The sequence below is a fragment of the Channa argus genome, chromosome 1, assembly GCF_033026475.1.
Source record: "Channa argus isolate prfri chromosome 1, Channa argus male v1.0, whole genome shotgun sequence".
Classification (NCBI taxonomy): domain Eukaryota; kingdom Metazoa; phylum Chordata; class Actinopteri; order Anabantiformes; family Channidae; genus Channa; species Channa argus.
This window is the reverse complement of record NC_090197.1, coordinates 44791671-44816064: the sequence shown is the minus strand read 5'-3', so window position 1 is coordinate 44816064 and position 24394 is coordinate 44791671. Positions and strand designations below refer to the sequence as shown.

At 43.4% G+C, this 24394-nt stretch overlaps 1 protein-coding gene and 1 long non-coding RNA gene across 2 annotated transcripts in view; both read left to right on the top strand.

The window, feature by feature from the left end:
* Positions 1-5947: 5947 nt before the first annotated feature.
* Positions 5948-8532, top strand: irf2bp2a (interferon regulatory factor 2 binding protein 2a). The gene is made up of 2 exons (XM_067525524.1): positions 5948-7101; positions 7413-8532. Exons 1-2 carry the CDS (start codon positions 6270-6272, stop codon positions 8129-8131), a joined length of 1551 nt encoding a protein of 516 aa, XP_067381625.1. The 5' UTR covers positions 5948-6269; the 3' UTR covers positions 8132-8532.
* A 9792-nt stretch (positions 8533-18324) lies between these two features.
* The window catches only part of LOC137138392 (uncharacterized), a 57144-nt gene continuing 51074 nt past the window's right edge, over positions 18325-24394 (top strand). Inside the window, exon 1 of the long non-coding RNA XR_010915948.1 lies at positions 18325-22769. This is a non-coding gene — a long non-coding RNA (uncharacterized lncRNA). The remainder of the gene's footprint in view (positions 22770-24394) is intronic.

Here is a 24394-nt window from a genome sequence, read left to right as displayed (position 1 = left end):
TTTTCAAAAAGTCTATAAAGAGACCACACCTAAGGAAAAAGCTCAATTACATTCAATACCAATGTGGATTGGTTCAACTCTGACCTATAGGAGGTTGTGAATACATAATAGATCATCATTCATCAGTCTCACTTCAATGTTACATACAAATAAAATTATATATGCAATATAATATGAATATGAAATGTTTGGCTTGTTTACAACCTGACTGCTCTTTTTTGTGCTATCACAGTTTGTTTGCAGCAATGTCACTTTGTTCCAGATTTACTAATACTATTAAACCAGATAGAACTAATAGCTAGAACTATAAAAATACGGCGCAACTTGTAATAAACTGTGATTACGTCTTCTATAACTTCTTTTGACTGTCCTCAAATTCGCATACACACACTTGTACTTGTTATCCAAGCTCCATTTTCTATTTCAGCTCTTCACAGCGAGCTGTTTTCTGAGACAAGGCTTTGAAGTGGATTCCAGGAGGTGAAGCATCATGTGCCCAGATGCCCAGACTCTGCGGATAAGGGGGCTTTATTACACAGACAGGGGGAGGGCAGCACTCATCTCCTGCCCTCCCGTCTTTCACCACGGCGGGAGGCTCAATGTGTCAACCAATGCTCCCCAGCTGCTCAGGGTCCAGGCCCATGAAACCACAGGCCCATAATGAATGCCACACCATCGTGACAACTTGCACTTTCATGGAAAAGAGGGAAAGGAAATCTCTGGCATGGATGCTCGCAGTGTACGATGAAACATCCTCCATAAACCAGACAATCAAAGAGAGGGCAGTGAGGCATCTGTGGAATCTGTAACGGGAACCTTGGCTGATTTATGGCCGCTACCAAAAAAGGGCTGTTTCCAAGGAAATATGTTTAGAGCCTAATTACAGGAAAACTGTAGAAATATCTCTTGCCAAGAGTAACCACAACATCTGTAAGCAATGCATTACAGTTGCATTATCCATGATCTCCCCAACTTTCCTGATCCAAATAAACCACACGCTGTGATTTTCTAATTAGGTCAGTGTTTACTATTCTTAGTTTTCCTTCCTCACTATGATGTTATTTAGTATTCTATACATCAGAGAAATGACTCTGTATACCCCTTTGCTTTCAAGACACGTTTCTAGAAATGCTTTGATCTCCTTCCAATAACAACCCTGTAATATCTTTTAAATAAAAGCACATAAATATGCATGTTCACACATAATTGTGAGTATTATTTACTGGGGTTTTATGCAACTGTGCGGCTGAAAAAAATAAATTATGCAAAGTAGTAAATACAGATCACTTGGGCGCTGCACCAAATGACAGAAAAGGAGAGTAGAAATGTGAAAATGATGCTCGTACTTGAATATGTGACATGCTCTGCACCTGCAAACTGAGCCCGAGTGCTGTGTTAACTGCTGCGCCGGGGATGTCAGAGTCCATTTTCTAGGAAGGCAGCTCAAAATATATAGACAGGAGCTCTGGTAATAATAAGCCTACTTTGGGAAAGTTTTATTTTGGCTCGGAGGGAAGAGGTTACATAACTCATGAAGTACTCCTCGGTTTTTTTAGTTCAACTAAGAAAAACAAGGCACATAACCTTTGCTGAATATGAATGCTGGAGAAGCAAAATACTATGTGTGTTTCCAAACAGGAACATCCCACTGAAACATACATGCGCGATGAGAAACTTTTGACGAGTATGTTCTACAAATATCCTTATGTGTGTGTCAAGTCTCTAAGGAATTTGCATGCATCTATCAAGAGCAAACCAGCTGTACAGAAACTGCTACTTGCTACTGTGGGAGTGGTTGCGGACCATGATGTCCTTCTGGGAATCACAATCATGTGTGTGAGAAGAGAATGCAGCAGAATGACATTCTGCAAAATTTTATCTGAGTCCATCACAAAGCTGGAATGACTGCACAGTACAGTTCAGCATGCTAAATATAACAACTATGACTCAAGCGTGACATGGCCTTTTACGGGCAATAAATAAGAAGGCTTTTATATCTGCACATAATGTTACTCATTCTAGTAGTAGTTTATGTTAATCAAATGTCAAACACACATAAGAGCTAAAAGTGCACCCTGGTTCAGGGATGTCAGACTGTTGTGTGTGCTGATTTTGCTACAAGAAAAGACCAGGCAAAGGTTGTTTACATCAGCGCCTCGTTGTGACTGAAAATATATACGGGGGTTTCCACTGGACAGGAAATGATGTCGTCAGCTCAAGATGCATACAAAATTCAGGTCTTTCTGTTCCTGGTTGCCAAAAAGCCAATCAACAAAGCAAGCCACTGAAACTACCGTCTGTTGAAAAAAAATGGATGTGAAAACAATTCGGTTCATTTACATTTTTCTGCGGGGATTTTTTTCCCCTCCTCTTTCCCCTCTCAGCCCACTGCTATTTACTAAAGTTGTCTCGTCCCCTGACAAGCCGGCAGATTAAGGGGATATGTTACCATCTTGGTTTTTTTCTAAATGGATACACATGTGGCACATCTGGGTCCAAGCCTGACTCATTACTCACTTTTTTATGTTCCATTCTCTGCAGCCATGGCAACTGCTGCATGTTTGGCAGAAAGCTTTTGAAGGCAGTGGAAAAAGAGAGAGAGCCTAGGGAGGGTGCATAAAGGGAGAGTGAGAGAGAGTGAGAGACAGAGAGGGAGGGAGGCAGAGCGAGCAAGCTCTCAGTAGTTGGCCTACATCCAGTGTAATCATGCCATGGAGCCGAAATGAGGCCTTTGGCAGCACACCAGGTTTCTGAGAACAAAGATGTGAGCTTCTAATGTTGGCGGTGGGGCCTGCTTGGCATCCTTTGCCATTTCCCAGCAGCCCTTGCCTCCCCCCCCCATCCCTCCCACCCTCTCCCCTGCTGGGACTGCAAAGAGGATCAGAATAAAGAGAGAGACTTGTTTTTCACTCGCCTCTTGCTCTGGCCCAATGACATCACCTCTGCAGCCTCCAGCCCCCAGATTCCAGCCGCCCAGCACACTTTTCCCTTTTGCCGTCGACCCTCCATTTTATTTGAATTCCACCATTTTATACCTATATCAGGGCCGACTTTTTATATTCATGTTTATTTAGTTTTTTTGTTTGTGTTTTGGGGCATTTGCTGCACATTCTCTGCTCTACACATCCATTCAGAAAAACCTTACTTATTGGAATAATATTTCATTGAAAACAGAAAGGAGCTAATACGACATAAGGCTGCTTTGACATTATCATTCAGAGCTCCCCAAACTATCGATGAAGTGCACTGAAAACGCGTGGCTAAATATGGCAATGTAAACAGGATATGTATGGTTGTTGGAGCACTGCGATGATCTCCATGGTTACATCTCCCGGTTACACATACAGGAACTCTGTGAAGCGTGCACATAAGTCTTTATTTTTCTCTCTTCTGCCACTCTGTGCAGCTTTTAATCTCCCAGGTAGGCCACTACAACAGATGGTTAACCCCAGCGTTACGTCCTGTTATAACCTCTAGATGTGCCGTTGCAACATGTCACATTTCAGCCTCAGCAGTTGTTCTAAATGTTGGTTTGGAGAAACAGAGACAAGACACAGAAAACATCCTGTGCTGTGCTCAGGCAGAAAACTTCTGAGAGAATTTGTAAAGATTCGCTTCCATGAATAAAAGATGGGCAATATAAAATTTAACAGGCTCGGAAAGCGACAGAACAAAAATAACGTAATCTCGTCATCAGGCCTGTGATGCTGTCACATGCTGGGTATTCCCCTGGCCGTCACCTATCTCTCACTCTTTATTTAGCTACCTCATGTCTCAATTTACATACAGCTTGAAGAAAAGAAATTCAAAACAGAATAATACTGCTACTCCATCTGGTTTAGTGGCTAGAACCAAATGAGATGGCCGCCAGCCGGGTCACACTGGTGATTTTACTGTATACATGCTTCATATTGCCAATCAGAGCCATCTGTGCATGTCTGGCTTTCTCTCAGACCTTTGTTGCCTCTGTTCACTACAACTCTCCCTTTGCTTAGCTGCCACTGCGTCATAAAAAAATAAATAAATAAAATCAATGGATCCTCCTATTATAGAATCAGGTCATTTAGGATTTAATTGAAACTCAGCATGCCTCCGTCTTGCATAATAGTGCATAACTATTTGCTTGCACAAACATCGCCTGAGTGGAAACCAGAGGATCAAAGCATTAGGCAACTGTTTCCCACCAAATCTCAAGGAAAGAATTTGTTTATGTGCCCCTCATAGCGTTGGTTTCCTAACACTTCCTACTGTTGTTCACTCAACAAGGTCAGACATTTGATAGACAGCAGTGATGGGGAAACAATGTGTTAATACAGTAGTTTACAGTCAGAGTAACACCGAGGGCACTGAAACCTTGTGACGTCTGTAAATGTTCCAAAGGGAATATTATGGTGTAGCATTGTTAGGTGTGCTCGTTCACATGTTGGCAGCTGTACAACAACAATCTTGTGAAATCATATGGCAGCTGCACTATAATTATACATGCTTGGTGGCAACACAGCAGCAGCATAACTGCTTTCTTTTGTTTACAGAACGCCTTTGAAGAAAAGCTTCATGCCACAGTGCGTGATCGCGGCCGCAGGCGAGGAACCAAATGGCCTGATGTCCTGTAGATGGGTGAGGCGGATGAGGGTACGTGACTAAACATCTTGCTTCCTCTTTCCAACGTCACATGGACTTGCACAAACATATCCTGCTTTGTGTCTGCAGGTTTTCAGACGCACTGCCTCACCCAAAGCCCGGGGCTAAGCTGCAATGAGTTGGAATGAGACCAGATGGGAGGGAGGAATCTGATCTGCTGGGACACTCCACCAGTTTGAAAGTACACTTTTACTTGAGGGGATTTTGGCTGGGTTTTTGCTATATAGTATGACCTGTGTCTAGTAACATTTTTTCATCATGTAAAACACCCAACACGACATTGCTCAGACTAATACTTATTTCATCTGTGGAGCTTTTGATTGTTAACTCACTCACAGAATGAGGCTGAATGGCTCATTCATTGCACTGTAATTTCATTTAGTGGTGGCAGATCTGGATGACTGACTGTTTCAGTGCACTAGAATAAAATGTGGGCAGAGCTATATTCACGTTGTAACCCTGATCCATTCAAGTTTACAACACACTGGCTGGAAATCCCCACCTCATGACAGAACTTCCTGGTTACTGGCTAATGGAGGCGCCTTTTTCTCTTTTTTTAATATTAACGAGGCAGGGGAAAACATTAGCTAACCGCTGTTAAAAGCCCAGGTCAGTAGGCTAAAGCCTGTCAGAGAAATCCCTCAAAAAATCCTAAATTATTCCCCTCTAAATTTGATTTGATTTATCCTGCTATATATATATATATTGAAAAAATACTGTGCTACCTATAGTTGCTGCACAGCGTTTTTGACAAAATATTTCCAAAATTTCCCATTGGATCACAGCAGCCTAGGTGTTTGTCCTAGAGTCGACCCACCTCATTCATAGCACAGCAGTAGTAGTAGCAGCAGCTCATGGCGTCGAGGCGCTGTGCATTGAGAAAAACAAGCTGCAGCGAGCGTTTTTCACCCTGAACCGGATAAAGCTCTGAATTGAGGACAAAGCAGCAGTCAACTGAAGGAGCTGGAGTCTTTTTTTTTCCCTCATCCCCTGGCGGTCTACAGCTAACAACCATAAAAAAACAATAATCATTTAAAAAAAAGTTTCTAGTCGCAGGCACGCTGCTATCGTGATATTTTGCAGGTTTGATAATAATAATAAAACGAGCAGTGGGGTTATTCCCTTCAGTCGGAGGAGGAGGAGGCGGTGGTATAAAAGCTGAGCTGGGTGCAGTTTTGGCACAGGTTCAAGTGATTAAATTAAAGAAATAAAAAAAAGGGTTGAGTGACAGAGGCTGCAGTAAAGTGGGGGGAGAGGAAGAAGAAAAAGACGAAGAAGAAGGGGGAGAGGATGAGGGGGGGGTGGTCTGTCGAAGAAATCAAGTCAATAGAAACTGAAGTGGAAGCAGGCGTTTAGAGCTCCGTAATGACGTCACTGGTCCACATTGAGCCAGTAGTAGAGACTGAGTGGAGATAGAGAGAGCGGCGCCGTAGTAAAGTCCACACCGACATGAACTTCTCCCTCTAAACTTTAACGCTGCTGCGCTAAAAGTCGGGACAGGACGACTTTACACTTTTTTTTCGACCAACGGAACTTGCTCTTTGTTCGCTTTTAATCGGGAGCCCGGAGGAAAGCAGGAGAAGAAGACACATTTTGGGTTTCTTTTCGGGGGGTCGACGACGAGAGCTATGTCGTCCGCGGCGGTCGCTGCTTCTTCCAGGAGGCAGTCGTGCTATTTATGCGACCTGCCCCGCATGCCGTGGGCCATGATCTGGGATTTTACCGAGCCCGTCTGCAGAGGATGTGTCAACTACGAAGGAGCAGACCGCATTGAGTTTGTCATCGAGACGGCCCGGCAGCTGAAGCGTGCTCACGGGCTGCAGGAGGGCAGGTCTCCCGGCCCGGGGAAGTCGCAGCTCTCCGGGAAAGAGATTCAGGCGATCAACCACGCTGCGGCGGGAGACCCCGGGTCCCGGCCGCCGCAGCCACTGGACCGCTACCCGCTGTCCTCCGACCGCCCGCCCAGACTGGGTCCAGAGTATCAGTCTGGCAGGCAGCCGAACGGCATTCCCGTCCCAAATGGATTTCCTAAGCCCGACGAGCCGCCGGAGCTGAACCGCCAGAGCCCCAACCCGCGCAGGAATAGCACGGTCCCCCCGAATCTAGTGCCTTTGGTTAACGGGAACATGCCCTCGGTGCACGGCGCCGGTAGACCGGGCCAATTAGGGCTTCCCTCCGGACTGGCGGCCGGTAGTCCCGCAGACATGGTCAAAAGACCTGCCTCAGTCTCCAGCACCGAGCACGACAGGGAGGTTAAGGAGAAGCACAGACCGGACAGCCTCACGCCGGAGATCTCAGAGAGCCACAAAAACAGAGCAGACCCGGAGTGGGTGGCCAAGGGCAAAACAGTGAGGGACCTGATGGCTCTGCACACTTTCGACAGCAGGTTCAAGAAGGACCATGCAGCCATGCAACAAAGGGTTATGGGCTATGATGCCAGTCCCACGGCTTCCAAGTCAGGTAAGCATCCACAGTGGTTAGATGTAAGAGTAACATGTGCTGCTTTCACCTGCCTGTTATCTTTAATAACCAATCCAAGCCCAGAAACGGGTCAGCAAAGGACAAATGATGAATGGAGCAACATGTCTGCAGAATTGCAGTTGCATAAATTCATATTTTACTCATGTGTTGTGTTTGTTATTTTTGTTATGTAGCCTTTGGTGCAGCAGTGAACAGCAAAAATGTCCCACCCCCCCATCCCAGTGTAATCCTTCATGCTTGTCTGAGCCGTGCAACTCAACTGTTTTGTTTAACCCTTTCCCACCCTGCAGACAGAGGAAAACACCCCCGGAGCATGAAGAGAAAAGCCTCACCTGAACCAGAGGGAGAGGGGACAGCTGCTAAGCTTAATGGAGAAGGACAGCAGTGGTTACCACCACCTACTGATGGACTGAAAATTCCTCCGGTTCCCCCACCAAGCTTCGCCTCTCCACCCTCCACAATATCCCCCCACTCCCGCACCACCCCACCTGAAGCAGTTCAGAACAACCAGTCCCCCATGGCAGCACTCATCATGGCGGCAGACAATGCAGGTGGGAACAGCTCTCCTAAGGACGCCAACCAAGTCCACTCCACCACTCGGAGGAACAGCAGCAGTCCCCTGTCGCCGTCCTCCATGAATCAGAGGAGGCTGGCACAGAGAGATGTATCTGGTGCAGGTACCCCACACGTGCCAGGCATGGACCAAGTGCACCCTCAAAGCATTCCGGACTCCTCGGTACCCGGCAGCATACCCCTGTGCTGCACGCTGTGCCACGAGCGTTTGGAGGACACACACTTTGTTCAGTGCCCCTCTGTGCCCTCTCACAAGTTCTGCTTCCCGTGCTCGAGGGAAAGCATAAAGCAGCAAGGTGCCACGGGTGAAGTGTACTGTCCGAGTGGAGAGAAATGTCCCCTGGTTGGCTCGAACGTACCATGGGCTTTCATGCAAGGAGAAATCGCCACCATCCTTGCAGGAGATGTCAAAGTAAAAAAGGAGAGGGACCCTTGATTTTGTTTGAACACTTCTTTGGGAAGGGAAAGCAAAAATATGAGTATAAATATATAAATATCACATACATACCATTCAAACAAACTAACGGACTTGTACATATTGGACCCAAGGGAAGAGTATACTTCGTAAACATGGTTGTATAATTTTTGATTTTTGAATACATTGTGTTTCTATATTTTTGAAGATAAAGGTATGTACTCATTATAATGGACCGTTCCTCTTTGTTGATGTTTAACAAAATTCTTGATGTACTTCTAGGTCTGGTGGCAGTTCCTGTTTAACGTAGAATGTGACTAATGCTACTCTACGAGCACTTGGCAACTCTGAAATGCTTTTAGCTGTACTTGTATGCACTTGTTTAAAAAAATTGCCAAATACAATTTCTGATCTTGTATGAACTTACTGTCTGAGCTTGCTTCATTTGAGTGATTCAGTTACACAGGACTGTGGATGGATGACAAGATAGGGCTCTCTGCTCTGATATGCGGGCTTGTTGTGACGGCTCAGGAGACTTGATTTACGCTGCACAACATCAGTAGGCTACTGTTTCAAGCTGCAGGACGGCAGCTCTTCTGCACACCAGTCTTTCGTGATTCATGGAAGAGCATGGTTGGACGAAAACAAACACATTGTTCCAAATTTGCCTCAGTTTGTGCATTACTGATTGCGGCATACAGAAATAGGTGCCAAGTCATGTTCACTCAGCTGGAATCTGTTGAGTCAGTAATGTGAGAAAGTGCATGATTGTCAACATGATACTATAGTGTAATTACATTGTTAAACCACAAATTAGGACTGAAATGAACCAATCTCAATAACATTCTTTACATTTTATAGTGGCACCGCATATTTTCGAGGTTTGATGCAAATTGTGTTTGACATATAAATGTGTTTTAGGTTTTTATTTTAGAGAAACCTGTTATTTTCAATTAATCATGCGTTTGATTCACTAAGCAGCTGACACATCACAAATTATGAATAAAATCAGCATTGCAAACCATCTCCAAACATGAATTAGGTGCCTTAGCACTGCAGCAGACCCCTATTTAATTTAAATGTTACCCTTTTTATGTGCTACACTGTGCCACTGTAACATAAACACTGATCACTGATGCAACAGTGTTCTTCCAGTGCAAAGAACAAATTTCTGCCTCTGTGCAATGTGTAAACAGTATCGCTGTCGCTTCCTTACATACCGACCTCAGTATGTCTTCAGATGCAAATTTAATTGTTGCAGATTCGAGGCAGCCCAGCCATAAAAACAGCAATTCTGTCGCTGTAATGGAAGGCAGGCAGCCAGACTCATCTCTACAAGCAATGAGCGGCTTATAGGGTCATTAAGTGACAAACTGCAGTTACTGTGTCTGCAAAAGAGAAGCAATCTTGAGAATGTTTTTGCTCTCTCAGACAAAGAACTCTCACTCCCCCAGTAGCTGACACTGCAGCAAGTGAACACTGACATGGAGCGTATTCTCTGGTGGAGAGGGTGACTTGGTGTAGTAGGCAGTTGCATAATTATGTGAGGCATGATTTGCTTCCTGCTCATGTTTTATCAAACTGTAAGTGCTGCCCCCAAAATACAGCAAAATAGCACACATTCAAAGGCAGATGGTTTTTGGAGATTAACGGCCCACACACAGCTCTCTCTCCATCAGCTGAGCAATTCATGGACCTCACTGCAATAGCAGAGGTATTTCAAATATATTTAGGGAGGCATTCCTTTAATAAGCTGTATGGTGTCCTGGTTAGCTGACTGAGCCGTGATGCTGAATGAAAACATAACCTTGCACCCCACTGTTTAGCCAACTCTGACACCAGGGATACTTATTGTCCTCTAACTGAGGAGCCTTTAAGGCAGCAAAGGACAACGTTAACTCTCCATGGATTTACTGCAAATAACAGCTTGTCCAGTGTAATTTGACTGGCAGAAACATTTTTTTTTTTTACTAGTGCACATTTTGAAGACAGCTGTTTGTTTATAGTCCTTTTCCGTTCTTTGGAGTTAGCTTATCAGTTGTACTTTGAAACCAGAAACATTGATAAAGGATTTACTGTGATCTTCAGCTACACACTCAGTCTATAGTCCACCATATAAGTCTGAGATTTTCTTTTTGTTTGTTTTTGTCGGCACTGTGTCCTACTTGTTCCTCTTGTACTCTGAGCCAAATTGAAATTGCCACATCTGAGAATATCGGTGACAAGAGTCAGGTCTTCATAACCTGGCCTAGTTCGTATGATGCAATTAGACACAAAAGAACATTTCTCTCTTCTCGTAAAAGATTTATTGCAGCAGCGCCAGTCCCTGTTTGTTTAGTGCTGGCTAAAATAGCCTGTGGCATATCAAATACAGTGATAATGTGTCCCTGGAAGTGGCTCTGTCATAACACAGTGCTCTCGTGTTGCATGGTTACTGGTGAAATCCGTGCACAGCAGATGCTCCAGTGCAGCCTGTCCATTCGCATGCAGGAGGGGACATTATGGAGAGATTTCAATAAACAATCAAAAAGGTCACACAGAGTTGATGACATGCAGTTCCTAAAGCTGAACTGTTTTTATGATTATATTCTTTTTTTGTTTATACTACCACTTAAGTGAAACATCTCTTCTGTTTTCAGTATAATCACGGAGGAGCCATTTGTGGTTAATGACTCACAGACTCTCATTTTGTTTATTTAAAGGAACCTTTGGGGATTTTTAATGGTGAAGCTTCAGCTTCTGAGAGAAACTCTGTTTGACTTTGATGTGCTCTTCCCTTGGAACTATTTTACAGAAAAAAACTTGTAAGACATGCTGTCTGAGTGTGAGCCAGGTGAAGTCCAGGTATAACTAATATTACCTAGGGCAAAGATAAATTTAAATTGTCTTTGCTCCTTCTTCGCACGGTTTACCTTGTAGTCACGTAGACTGCGGGATTACATCAATGTCTTTTTATCAGGCGGCTGCAACACATACCCTAATGAATGGTCATAAAATTCTTCATTGACTGTTTGATTGATTTACTTGGTATAAGTCCTGGTAATCAAGCTAAGTGAAAGGCAATAACAGATATGTGAAGCAGACTTTTCTCTCTTTTTAATGGTTAACTCAACGCTGCGTGGTATGCAGCCTTACACAAAGGCACTGACGTGATAGCAAAGCCGTAACTGGGTTGGCCACAGTTTGTTGTCTTTAGGAGCACGTTCTTCTAACACTTGCCTGCTCAGATAAGCATGTGTTTGATGTTTCTGACTCAGTATTGATAAACGAATAAGAAATAATCAGAAATGACTGTTTATACATGGTAATCACATTACATTCACATTCAATCACATTCATTTCATTATAGCAAAAGCAGCTACAACACTGTGCGTTGACGGGCGCTCTAAATTTGAATCCCCAGGCATTTATTTTACATTAAAATGTTGAAAATGGTCCAGTCGGTGGGTGGAGGGAGGGAAGGCCTGTGTGGGAGACAGTGCAGCACTCAGTGTAACCAGCTGTTTTACTAATGAATCTATGTTTAGCACAGTAACTCAAAAGGCATGCTTGTGCTGCTGTAATCCCCTGAAAGCGAGCAGAGACAGGGATGCGCCAAAAGGAGAATCTGGTCCACATTTCTCTGCCCCCTGTATAACTGATCTGCTTGGTTAATTTTAGACCTGTCAGGAAAAAACAAGGTCATGGCAAATGTTGTATCAAGGACATGCTCGGATTTGCCTTTTTTTTCCCTTCTTTTCATCAATCACACTTTCCCTTTGGAGTTGGGCTTGAGCTCCTATGAGACTAGTAATGACAGTCTCTTTTCTCAGCACCGGGGAGAAACTGGAGCTCCAACCAGCAATTAGGAGAAGCACAGCTAAATCCGCAGGATGTGTAAAATTTCCCTTCTGATTCTTGGCATGGTCTGGAGAGAAGGGTTTATGTCTGACTGGTCTGGCTTGTTTACCACGAAGGCCTGCAAAGTTAAGATGATTACAATGCCGAGTGCCAAATTTGTTTTCTCTCAGACTGGTATGAGACCCAATTACTGCTAAAGGCCTATGCCCTGTTTCGTGTTTTCCCTGGCTAAATTGTTTTTCTGTGTACAGAGAACAGAAACTCCATCTTTAAGAGGTCACATTATATTTTTTATTCTGTTTTGGCAACAGTTTCTTCCCTTTTTCCTTAACTTTGTCCCTTAAGTTTGGATCTGCTTTTCTTTATCTATGCTGTAATCCTACATTGTGAACCCAATATTTCTTTTTTGTGATCTAAGATCAGTATCTGCCTTATCTTTCCATCCTTCCTCTCCTCTCTGACTGGCGGTTACACTCAGCCTCTCAATATTCCTGTATTCCTCCTTTCTGCTGTGGTGTTGCTGTGAATCAAGTCTGTGAAATGGAAATGAGGACTCTCTCACTCTCAGCCTCTCTCTCTTTCCAGACATCAAAACCAGGCTATGCCTCCAATGTTTTTCTCAGATCTTGGAGTGCTGCCAAATCTTATAAGTGGAGCAGAGAGAAAGAGAGAGAGAGAGGTGGAGAAGAGAGTGAGCAGAATGCAGAGGAAAACGAGGGGGTGCAGGACAAAAAGATGAAAGGAGAGAGGATGTAAAATGAACAAGGGAAAGAGGCAACGTGTGAGATGAGGACAAAGTGTGGGACTGATCCAAAAGCATTTGGGCTTTTTCTCATATTATAGCCGAGCCCAGCACAATCCATCCTTTTTCTGCTGAGCAATTCTCCTAGCTTCTGGCTCAGGATCAGCTGATAAGATGGCGTACTGCTACTATGGCAAATGAAAAATAGGAGGTGAGGGAGGGGAGTGATATCTCCTGCAAGCAATCATTTTCAGTACATAGCAACATGGCTGTAGAATATTGCTCATGAAGGCTCCAAATTTAGGCTATTTGGGAAGTTTCTGATATTAAAAATCTCAGGTCCGACTGTGTTAACTAAAAGTCATGACTTCCCTTTTTCCCTGGCTGACCTCTACTGACCAGACATATATTTTGGGCCTCTGGGTGGGGCATGCCAGTCACAGTAGTAAGATGCTTGTTGTCACCACTGACATGCCAAGCTAAAGTTAGATAGCTGTCAAAAGAGCCAAAAGAAAACACGAGCAGCTAGCACAGCCTCGCTTTAGGAGGATCCTCAGCCTGCTGCTCTGCTGTAGACTCATCAACACGCAATGTAGTGTTTATTCTGAAAAGACAGTGAGCTTTTAAAAAACACTGATGCAATCAGAGTGATTTATTATATATTGGTAGGATGCTCAAAAATGTGCCATCTTTCTCTGTATCCCTGGTGAATGGGCTTTTGGCTGAGCTGTTAGCTTTGTAATGTGTGTAGAGCGTGTGTGTGTGTGTGTGTGTGTGTGTGTGTGTGTGTGTGTAAAGGCATGGGGGGTAGCAGGTGACTGTCTGTCCCTTTGCACCCCTAAGGTGCTTGTTTAGTCAGCTGAGAGTCTGGATTCAAATGGATGTGATGGCTCATGAGGGCCATCTGTGCACAGCCTTTTAAGCTGAATAATGACTCAAAGACCATGTAGGGAAATGCAGAATGTGCCTAAAGTGGAGGTTAAGTAGCTCATATAAAATAATGGGCAGGCACAGAGATTAATGTTACGATATGCTACACAAACATGGAAACTACAATGCAGTAAAAAATGTTTTAGCTGACCACCTAAATTCAAACTGTCTTTGTTTTGCTGGTTTGCATATGTGAAGGGGCTGGTTTGGGGATGGGCTGGTGGGCTGATGAATGACTTGGTTTCCAGGGTGTGTCAGCAGATCTGTGGTGACGTATTATGGGATGCTCATTTTCTCCTGTCCATGTCTGTTCGCTCACTCCTCTGTAGGGCCTCAGCCACGGACAATTATCGCCAGTTCAAGCTGGGACACAGTGCTCGGTGTCTGCATGCAACAAAATCAGCTGCCTGGGCCACAACCGCACAACTAAACTTTCACTAACGCGTTGCCAAACAGCGAAGCACCACAAAAAATGTCTGAGACGACTTTTATGTGCTGCATAAATCCAGGATTCCTGAGAGATCCTCAGTGTGTTGGACGTTGCCTTTCATCTACTTGAAGCATACATTTGCCAGAAGATAAGAGCAACACTCTTAGATATTCTGTCACTTTTGTTTTTTTTATCTGGGAATACAGAGTGTGTGCATGCCCACACGTACACACACACACACACACATAAGCAGAGGCGCACTAATACCCATCCACAAGCTCGCTGTAGTTTCTTTGTATGTTACATAACTGTGAGTGGGAGCTATTTCTCCTCTGAGTGCTAATATTGTTGTCAATCAAGGCTTTATCGTGGCAGCCACTGCACAATCTCGGCAGAGGCAGAATAAAGCTTTTATCGTCTTTGTTCACTCTCCCTTGCCAGTCAAAATGTTCTATTCTCTTGCTTTTACGTCCAGGTCTTATTCCTCCCTCTCTTTGTGTCTGTGTTTGTTGGAAATCATTTTCTTGAGAAGTGTTTTTGTTGTCTTCCAGCCATGGAACATTTGAGGCAGAGTTAAGGAGCGAGAGGAGGTCAGGGCAACAGAGAGAACAGGCAGGGCCTGTGTGTGACAGGTGTGTGCTATTATTGGAGCCTGTGACTTCGAGTGTATTACACAACTGTGTCGCTTGGACAGGTTTATTTAGACCGCTAGCAGAGCCTTCGGAGTATCTGGTAACTCGGATAGAGCATGTCACAACAGGTGTCAGGGGGATAATGGTACAGTAAATAAGAGAAGGGTTTTTATAGCTCAAGGCTGATTGCGAATTTGGAGCGCTTGGAAGAAGCATTCCCAAATTTAATTCTGTGGTACTGGCACAAAGGCAATCTAGATGGTTGGATCCAACAAAAGCACAGTTGTATTTAGCCATCATCAAATAAAGTATGCTAATGACAGGTTGTGCTTGATATACTGTATACATGTCTGCTGCTCTGTAATGATATAATCACAGAGCAGAAACAGCAGCCGCTCCCCTCCCTTGTCCTCGTCTTTGGCTGGAATGTGCATGGGTGAAAAAAATGATCCAATGTCATCCGGAGTGATGGAAGCTTCTGTGTTGAGCCAGAGGGATATGTTCGGGGGAGGTAGGGGGGAGAGCGGATATTTCTGGTTGAGTGTGAGTTTGAGTAAGTCCGGGCACTGAGCCAGGCATGCCGATGGAGGGGAAGGGAGGGGGCGCGAGGGTTTTGGAGAGAGAGAAGGGAGGGAGATAGAAACCCTTTTGGGCTGGTGCACTGTCAGCTTCGCTTGCACACAGCTGCTTCTGGAAAATTCTGCTCCCTGCCCTACTAAACCACCAGGCATGGCATGAATAACAAGAATGGCCTAGCCATCAACAGCAGATACTTTTTCTTTTGACGTGGGCCTAACAGAGTGGTGCAAATACCCTGGCCTTGCACATAGTGGAAAAATCAACAATGAAGGGGGACACTGGGGCACAATGTGGAAATGAAATCCCGGGTTTAGAAGGCTTTGTCTGGACCCAGTTGACACAGACCCTGAGGGCTTTGAAAAAGGCTGTGAAACAAAATGCCAACTGATGTGTTTTGATGGGGTTACTTGTTCACCAGCCAGTCACTAATTGGAGAGTAAAAACCCACTAAATTGCTTTCAGTCGGCGTGGAGCTTTTGCAGATTTCCTCTCCAAGCTGCATGTGTCATGTATGCCCTTGGGCGAAGACAGGGGCAACAAAACAGAGCAGACACTTGAAATGGCGCATCCTAGCCGCTACGTGTTGCTACGTTTCTTACATGGCCAGTCAACACTTGCCCTGGGTCTTAGCACAGCCTTCCGTGCCTTGTGTGAGTGCCGCTCTGCAGATGAGATAATTGAGATATGAGATAATGGTTGTTAGCCATGCACAGCCCTCCCTGTTGTTGACATTTCCCTGCCCAACCTGTCTGAGCACAAAAGGGCCATGGAGGCTCCTCTCTGGCTGTCTGTATCCATGACTGATAAAAAGGTGAGTCACCCGCTCATCTATCCTGCTCTCCTCTTCCTCTGCCTGGCAATAGTCTTACCCCTAACCCCTGTCATCCTCGTTCAGAAGACCTTATGTGTGCATCCAGCACACGGTGGATTGTATAAATAGCAGCGACCGCGTGGCTCAGCGTCGACACCTGACATTTTCATGTCCCAGCAAGCCACTGATACATTTGGCGCTTGGCATACATTCTTCTCCCAGGTTTATCCATCTGTTGATGTAGAGCCCAACCCCCCCAGCAACTACTATGTTCTTGTAACATAACATGAGGCTCGCCTTTCCCTCTATTCGTCTTAACAGGCAAGCGCCGCATGGCACAGAGTTCGCCCCTCCCTCCTCCATGTTTTTCTCTGGCTCTTACTCGCTCTCCCTCCCCCGTCATGCTGTCTTTCGTTCCCCCCCCTCTCTCTCTGCCCAACACCCTCCTCCAACAGACACACACTACACAATCCACCCAAGTCATTAAGCTTCACATTGGCGTTCAGCTGGTCTCAGAAACCCACCAAGATGGATAACAAAAAAGTGAGATGGGAATTGTGTGAAGCTGGAGTGATAGTGCTGGCAAACGAAAGAATGTGAGATTGTGTGCAGGCAGGGTGCTGTCTGGCTGCCTGCCAACTTCCAGCAGCAGCACTGCAGCATGTCAATATTTCTGTTGCCAGGGAAACAAGGAGAGCAACACACAGCAACACGGCCTACAGAAAAAGCTTCATCCTTCTTTTTCTCCCTTTGCATTTGAATTTAAACTACCTCAATAAAAATGTACTGCTCTCTCGTCCAGCAAAGTGCGTCACCGGGAGGGCATGATGCAAATAGAATTGACGTTAACCCCCCACCCCCACCCACTAGATCCCAACAATGCTGTGTTCAGGCGCTGCAGCCAACCGGCAGGAGTCCCTAGCAATGCAACAACATGAAAATAATGCTTCAATGACTTCCCACCACTGTGCCAGTTTTGTTCGCTGAATGAGTGGTCAGAACTGGGAAATTGATTTTGTGCCTTTGCAGTGATGACCTAAAAGTTTTAGCTCTTAATTTAGATGACTGCAGCAGACAGTGTTTTTAACCAACTAGGAGCCAGTTTTAATAATGCTGAGACTCAACACAGGAACTATGACTTTGAGAAAATCAATAGAAGATACTGGCTTATTTAAACATGCTTTATATGATCAAAATGTTTCCTTAAATGGCTTTGCAGGGTATGAATTTCTGTGTTCTTACTACATCAGGTTGATTGTGCCCTGCAGCAAACAGCTTGGCTGTGAGTTATTACTGGCAGGTCTATACTCCTCCATCAGGCGTTGTGAAAGAATGACCTCGGATTCATCAGACAGTGCCGTTGCTCTGTTGCAAAGTCACAACTTGCAACATAAGTCATGTGCTTTAGTCTGTTGAGCCATAAAGTGCCATGGTAACCCAATCACTGTCTCAAGCTGCGACCTTGATAAGCTACCTTCTCTATCTCTTTGCAGACACTATAATGCTTTTTTTTTTCATTTTATAGTGCTAAAGTAAAACAATATATCTCTGTTTCTTTTGTGCTGTGATACAATCTGTCACCATGGAACAGCCTGTATTGTACTCTGTTTAAAGCAAACACTTTGTAACACAATCTGTCTACGGTGACCTCAGCAAGAAATCGCTATCCCTTTATCTCTCTAGTTGTTCTCAGCCCTGTTTGCATTGTGTCTTTTTATTAGTAGGCTGTGATTTACAAATAAATTAATGAATGCAAAATGTGTGTAATCGTGTATCTTGTTTCCATGTGTTATAAAAATATACATGTCAATAGAAGCCTTGAAATGCCACTAAATAAGGTGCAACCTAATGACCCAGTTTCTCAATTACAATGCAAGGACGGCAACTTGTTGTCATACATACATATTCTTTTTCATGTGGGTGAATATTTTGGTGCAGCTGAAGGACAGCTAAAGGACAGCTCTGTCAGCCACACCTAGCCTGACAATCTTATCCACGTTTGGCTCCGTCTGTGCTCGTATCACTAGAGGGGAAAGGGGGTGTGCCAGCTATAGTGCATTAGTACTTTTCAGAACACTATCTGTGTCTGTGAGTGGTCGAACAGCTGCTGCTGCAGTGTCTGAGCTTGCTCGGGGATGCAGATGAAAGTGCTGATGTGTCCTGTTAATTTGGGTTGTGTGGTGCCCTGGGGGCCAAGGAATTTTTGGAGAAGGCCGGGGAAAATTGTTGAGGGGTGGGGGGAGCGGGGTCGCACCCAGGAGGGATTTTAACTGAGAATTTCTCCCAGAATGCAATGTGACCCTCACTGCCACATGGCGCTGTGGGAATCCTCATGGGGAGTGGAATTGCTGACAGTACCCAGCCGAGTGATGGGGACATGCACAAGTACAAAGATTGGATGTGCTCTCTCTCAGATGATTGGCGGTATGTCTGGAGGGAAGGGCTGCTGATGGACTGTCAAGCTTGTAGTTTGATCCTAACTACACTTTATATTGAGTTTCAAAGCTTCTTCATATAAACAAACTAGCTCATAAGTCCAATTAGCAAGTCTGGCTCCGTCTGATCTTCATTAGAAAATGAAGTTTGAACTTTGATTGAACTTACCTCCGAGGAGAAGCCCTTAAATGTCAGAAGAAATTTAGGACCTATGTTTGACATAGGTTGACATCCAAAAGAAGTCTGAACTAAATCATGCACAATGATCAAACAGCTACTAAATGGACCTTGAGGTCAAACAACTCTAATGATACCTATAAAGACTGTTTAGAGTAGAGGATAAGTACATGTGTCATGCTTAAACTCTGTATTAATCGGGTATAATAGAATATTCACACAACATATCATATTAGTGGGAATAATATTATTGTCAGTGGTATCACCTTTGTCTGTAAAAATCTGTTATAATGAAATACTGGGAATAATTTCAATAGGACAGTCTGGCCCTAGTCTCCCTTATTTATTTATTCTAAACTGTGTGTATAGAGGATAAATAAAAAAAACCTTATTATATCATTATCTCCTTATAGTTCTTGATGACTGATGATACGCATGCATAATATGTACTATTTTCCTACAGTCTGTATTATAGCCTTATGTGTATTATTACATGGGTTTTACTCACTACTTGTTCTTAATTTGCATCTGTTAGAAGACACCCTAAATGTCCAAGTCATACATCATACCACTGTTAACACTCTCTGCTGTCTGGGTCATAGATCTTTGTACAGACATTGCACTCTCATTTCCATTCACCACACACAGGGTAGTAATAGTACAGCCTGTTTGGCTTGGTTTGTGAGAAAGATGCTATGTCATTTACTTAATTACACGTCCCCCATGGCTCACACTTTGAAAACTACTTGATTTATTTGGTTGCCTCTTCCTAAAAAATGTCCAGGGCTCTCAGTGTCTTACTGTTCTGTACATCTGAGATTTTCAATATGACACTGTATTAATTAGGAGAGATACTTGAAGATTGTTCCATAAATCATTTTCGCCTACATTTTTATGCTTGGTCTAACATTTGCCATTTACATCTTGTTCCACTCATAACAGTGTATACCTCAGTGAAAAGGCAGAAAATTTGTTTTCTGTCATGTTTTTCTCGTAGAAGTGTCACAATGATGTTAGAAGGATGGACAACTATGCTGACTCACCGAAAGAAGTGGTTATATTTGTTTGTTTATTGCATAAATGAAATGCAATAATAGTTAAAGAGGAGCTTTTTTTGTGGTAAATTTCAGCCAGAAAATCCGTTTTTCCTTTCTTCCTGTTCAAGTGGAAAATAATCGTGTTTGTGTGAGTGCGTGTCTGTGTGTCATTTTAACACTGCCCAATTTACATTTACTTGCTTTAAAACTCTCAATGCCAGTTCTCTTGTTACAATATTGCTTAATACATCAGGTGTCGACACTGGCTCAGTTCTTTGGAAATCTGAATCACGTGGCTGTGTGGAGGCAAAGCCTCGAATCCGACTGCTTTGTTACTTTAGCTGCTCATGTGATCAGCACTCAACCCCTAAGGGTGACTCTCCGCACCCCCACCCCCCAATTCTCTGCAGGCCCAGAGACACAGAGAGAGTCTGTTACCAGAGAAACAAAGGTCAGTGTACTGTACCGTCACATTTTCAACTCACAGGACAAATCTTGAAAGAGAAAAAAAGGCCTGCAAACAAACATGCTTTGTTTTCGTGAGAAGAAGGCGGCGTTTGTTGTTCTGCTTTCCAAGCTGTGATGTCACCGTCATGGTTCAGCTTCTCTGTGACCTCGGTGCTTCTCAAATAGCTTTATCAGGAGGTGCAAATCAGTTGGGGTGTTGATTTAGTAGTTTCACTGTCACATCCCCCAACAGTAAGGTGCACATGTTCATCTAATATTACAAAAATAGATCTGTGACTTCTTTTTTTTCAGCAGAAAGCTGTGCTGCGTAGACCGTCTGCTTGCCGGAGCTGAACAAAACTCTATAATGTGTGCTACATTGTCTGAGTACCATCATTAGAAGGAAGAGAAGCTAAGAGACATAAAACTGATTAGATTGCAAGAAAGCACTTAGACATTTCAGAGTTAACTCTTTAAAGTGCAGCAGCTCTTCCACACAGGAAACTGTGAACTCCTAATGTGGCCGACCTTTGATGATGTAAGTGATGTAATCCTCATGATGGATGCTTCAGGCTTTGGCCTTGGGCTGCTCTGAGTGTTCAACTCCCTGAAGGCCTAGCAGCCTAAACAGGCCAAAGCAGACCTCATCAATTCACAACCAAGCCGTGCTCTGGATTACTTAAACCAGTACAATTAATCTTGGCATTGTAACAAGTTGACAGCCCTTTATCCAAACAGCAAACAAAACAGGCTTTTTACAGCGTAATGACGATGGCGTGGGTCAGATGTTAATTTGGCTGTGGTTCTGCAGTTCTCATCCTAATAAATGAGGTTGCACACCACCTTTACCTGAGATTAAAATTCAAACACAGTGTGATCAAAGTGGATTACTCTGCTAAGCTTGTTGTAACAAAAGAAGAGGTGGAATATGAACCTTGGGAAAATAATGTACTTTCTTGCCCTTCTGCAACGCTTTATAATGTGATTAAAACAGAAGAGAAACAGGCTGTATTTTTAGTTAAACTTATTACCATTACCACATTAGTCAGCTTAACCTGAAAGATGGAAATAAATAAAACCACACTCACAATATTTAACTGAAGTCTTTTTTAAGCAGTAGTCAAACACTTTGAGAAATATGCTTATTTGCTTTATAACAGACAGTTTGATGAGAAGATCGATAGAGTCTGAAGGTCTACAGCCTATATTAAAGAGACATCAATACACATCAGTTGGTAGGGCAATTGTCCATGAACCCCTAGGTGGTGGTTCAGTTCCCAGTTTCCCCTGGTCACATGCCAAGGTGTCCTTGGACAAGACACTGAAACCCTGTAGTAGCACCATCATCTGTGGGCATCGGTCCAACAAATATTAATATCATTACTATCATTATGATTTAGGTAAGTTTAGCTCAAAGACTTAAAGGCTCACTAATTAACATGTTATATCTTGTTTGTTTCATCTAGACAAAAACAAACAAACAAAGTGTATCACTGCTGGATGTATTTTTCTTGAGTGGAAATTGTGACCTTCTGTAGGTTTTGTAATTTTGCTCTGCTTTGGGTTTTCATGGTAAGCTAAGCTAAATGTGTGGTTATACGTCTCTTCATGGTAAAAGTTAATCTAAATGAAAGAAATGGTTTCCCAAAATGTCAAACGATTGTTTAAACATGCTAGTTATGTTGCACGTTTTGCTAACTGAGCTTCCAAGTAAAGGAAATAAATAGAAATTATGTAATAGTGTATTGGGTAAAATGTTTTATCTAACGCAGTCAAATGCTTTACTTCGTCACGTGTCTAACAAAATTGAGCCACATGAGTCGAAGGATTGAATGACTTTTAAAAGTCAAATTTATTTAAGTGGGCTATACCATTTTAGGTAACCTTTCCAGTTGTATGTAAATCAGATTTTTAAATTAGCTCCCACAATGAGCCGCCGTCTGACTGGAGGAGGGTCTGTGACCTGCTTTGAATCCAATGCATGCAGTGCAAGGAAGGCCAACAATTACATAATTGCACATTGTTTCCAAGATTCGTACTATGCTTTGATCTCATTAAAATGTGATTTGCTTTGATGAGTGCCACGTCTAGTGCATAATCAACTGAGAACACCATGATTCAAGAGTTTGCATAACCTCTGAATTTCATGAGACTTCTTTGGTGTTGCCTCATTGTGTTTACACACACACACAAGAATGAGGGGCTCATGAAACAGCTTAAGAGGAATGCAGCTGTGAGTCAGCAATGGGGAAGTGCAACAAAAGTCAGTATGAGACAGATATCAGATGTGATGTTTGAATAAGTCCAGTATGTTGCAAACATATTCATTCTAAGAGGTTGACGCATAAGAGGTTGAGGCATGTCAGCTTTAAGTAGCTGTGTTGATTTGCTAAAACAGACCAAATGCATCTGTCATAAATTGTAAAGAAATTTTAATCGGCATCAGGAGAGCCTGACAATATCCACAAAGCAGCCTGATGGCCTTTATTATATAGATATAAATGGTCTTCAAAGCTAATCTTCAGCTATGCACCATTAATTTGATCTATCTTGGATGTGGCAGATCAAAATCAGAACTGGAGGCAACTAAAAAAAACAGTGAGTAAATGTAATGCAATATTATTATCTTAATTAAAGTTAGAAATGTTTCCCTTGTGATTGTTGATGTCTGTGCTGTTACTGTTGTAACTGTATAAATGAATACAATATCTAAAAGGCATGTTTTATGGTGTTTCTGCATAACGCGGAAAATGAAAAGAACTTTCCCTATGAGACTGTTTTAACCGCAAGAGTAGTGGAGAAGCATTGAGCACAATTGTAAAAAGCTTACCAACAGCTTGCTGCCCTAAACATGAGAAAATAGTGTTATGTCAGCGTGTGGAGAAAAAGCAATAAATTGGGAAGCAGAGAGGTACAAAGAGGTGTGGAGGGAGGTTTGCTGAGGGGTGCGGGGGGGTGATTCAGGCTGTACCTGAGGCATGGAGGGGTACATCATTATTCAGAGCAGAGCTTTGATGTTGAGGCTGGGTGGATCTCTGGGAGCAGGCAAGAAGCAGTTCTAATTAAAACAGTAACAATGCAGCCTGAGTTACCCTGCAGAAACAGGGGCTTTGAAGAGTCACTGAATGCCCCATTTAGAGCTGCTGCCCACAGATAACACCCGATATTATGCTGATGGACTCTTAGGCATCTGTCGCAAAACGTGTATTTTTCGACACAATTCCTATAGATTTTAAGTGTGTGCGTGTGTGATGAGTTCTCTGTGTCCTACTTTCTGGGTTCTTTGGTGGCATTGTGAGCCTGACAACAGTGACAGATTGAGATGGGCCTCTGGTACTCAGAGGCCAGGCAAAGACAGGAACGCCTGGGGGATCTGGGTATGACAGGTAGGCAGAGGACAGAGACAGAACTTTATTATAACTGCTGCAGTGAGCAGCTTTAAATATTAAATTAGTGTCCCCAATCAACACAAGGAAAATATTTGTGCTTTCACATTTTATTCTAATGCATCTTGACTACATGCAAATTAAAATATGACATTGAAGGGTCTGTTCCCTGGCTTGTATTACATAGTTTTTTCCCTTGTCCACCGAGCAAGTTTATGTCTCTCCACATATCTACTAAGGCATATTGCACTGAAAGGCACAAGTGGGCTGTAGAGAGAGCTGAGTGATGCTCAGAGACAGTAGCAGTTCAAAGAGACTGTCTGCACAGGGAAAAGGGTCTAATTTTAACTTGGAGACAGAGCGGCTCATGAAACAGCTCTCTGCCTGGCTACAGCTCAATTATTCATCAACATAAGAAGTCTCTCGACTAAAAAGCCCGACACATTCTCTATTCCCCCTTCTTCTCTCATGCTGCTTCATTCAGACACAAAACCAGCCACCCACACACAAACCAAATCTCCCCTCCGTACCCTCGTCTTGAACCATACAGCGTGTTCCAGAAATGCAGGCATGATTTGATAGAGATCAGTCAAAAACACACATGAGGTGTGTACTGTGCTGAGGAATTTTTAAAAATAAGTTAAGTGTTCAAAGGCAGTAGTTCACAAAAGTGAGCTTTTATTTTGAAAGACATACAACAATAATTCCTGATTATCTGACAAAATAAATATTCACCAGGTAATAAATATGAATCAGTGCAGCTTCCCAATTAAAATCCCTTATGATAATTATGTTCTGATAATCTTTTTTTTTTTTTTTAGCAAACCTTCACTGTAG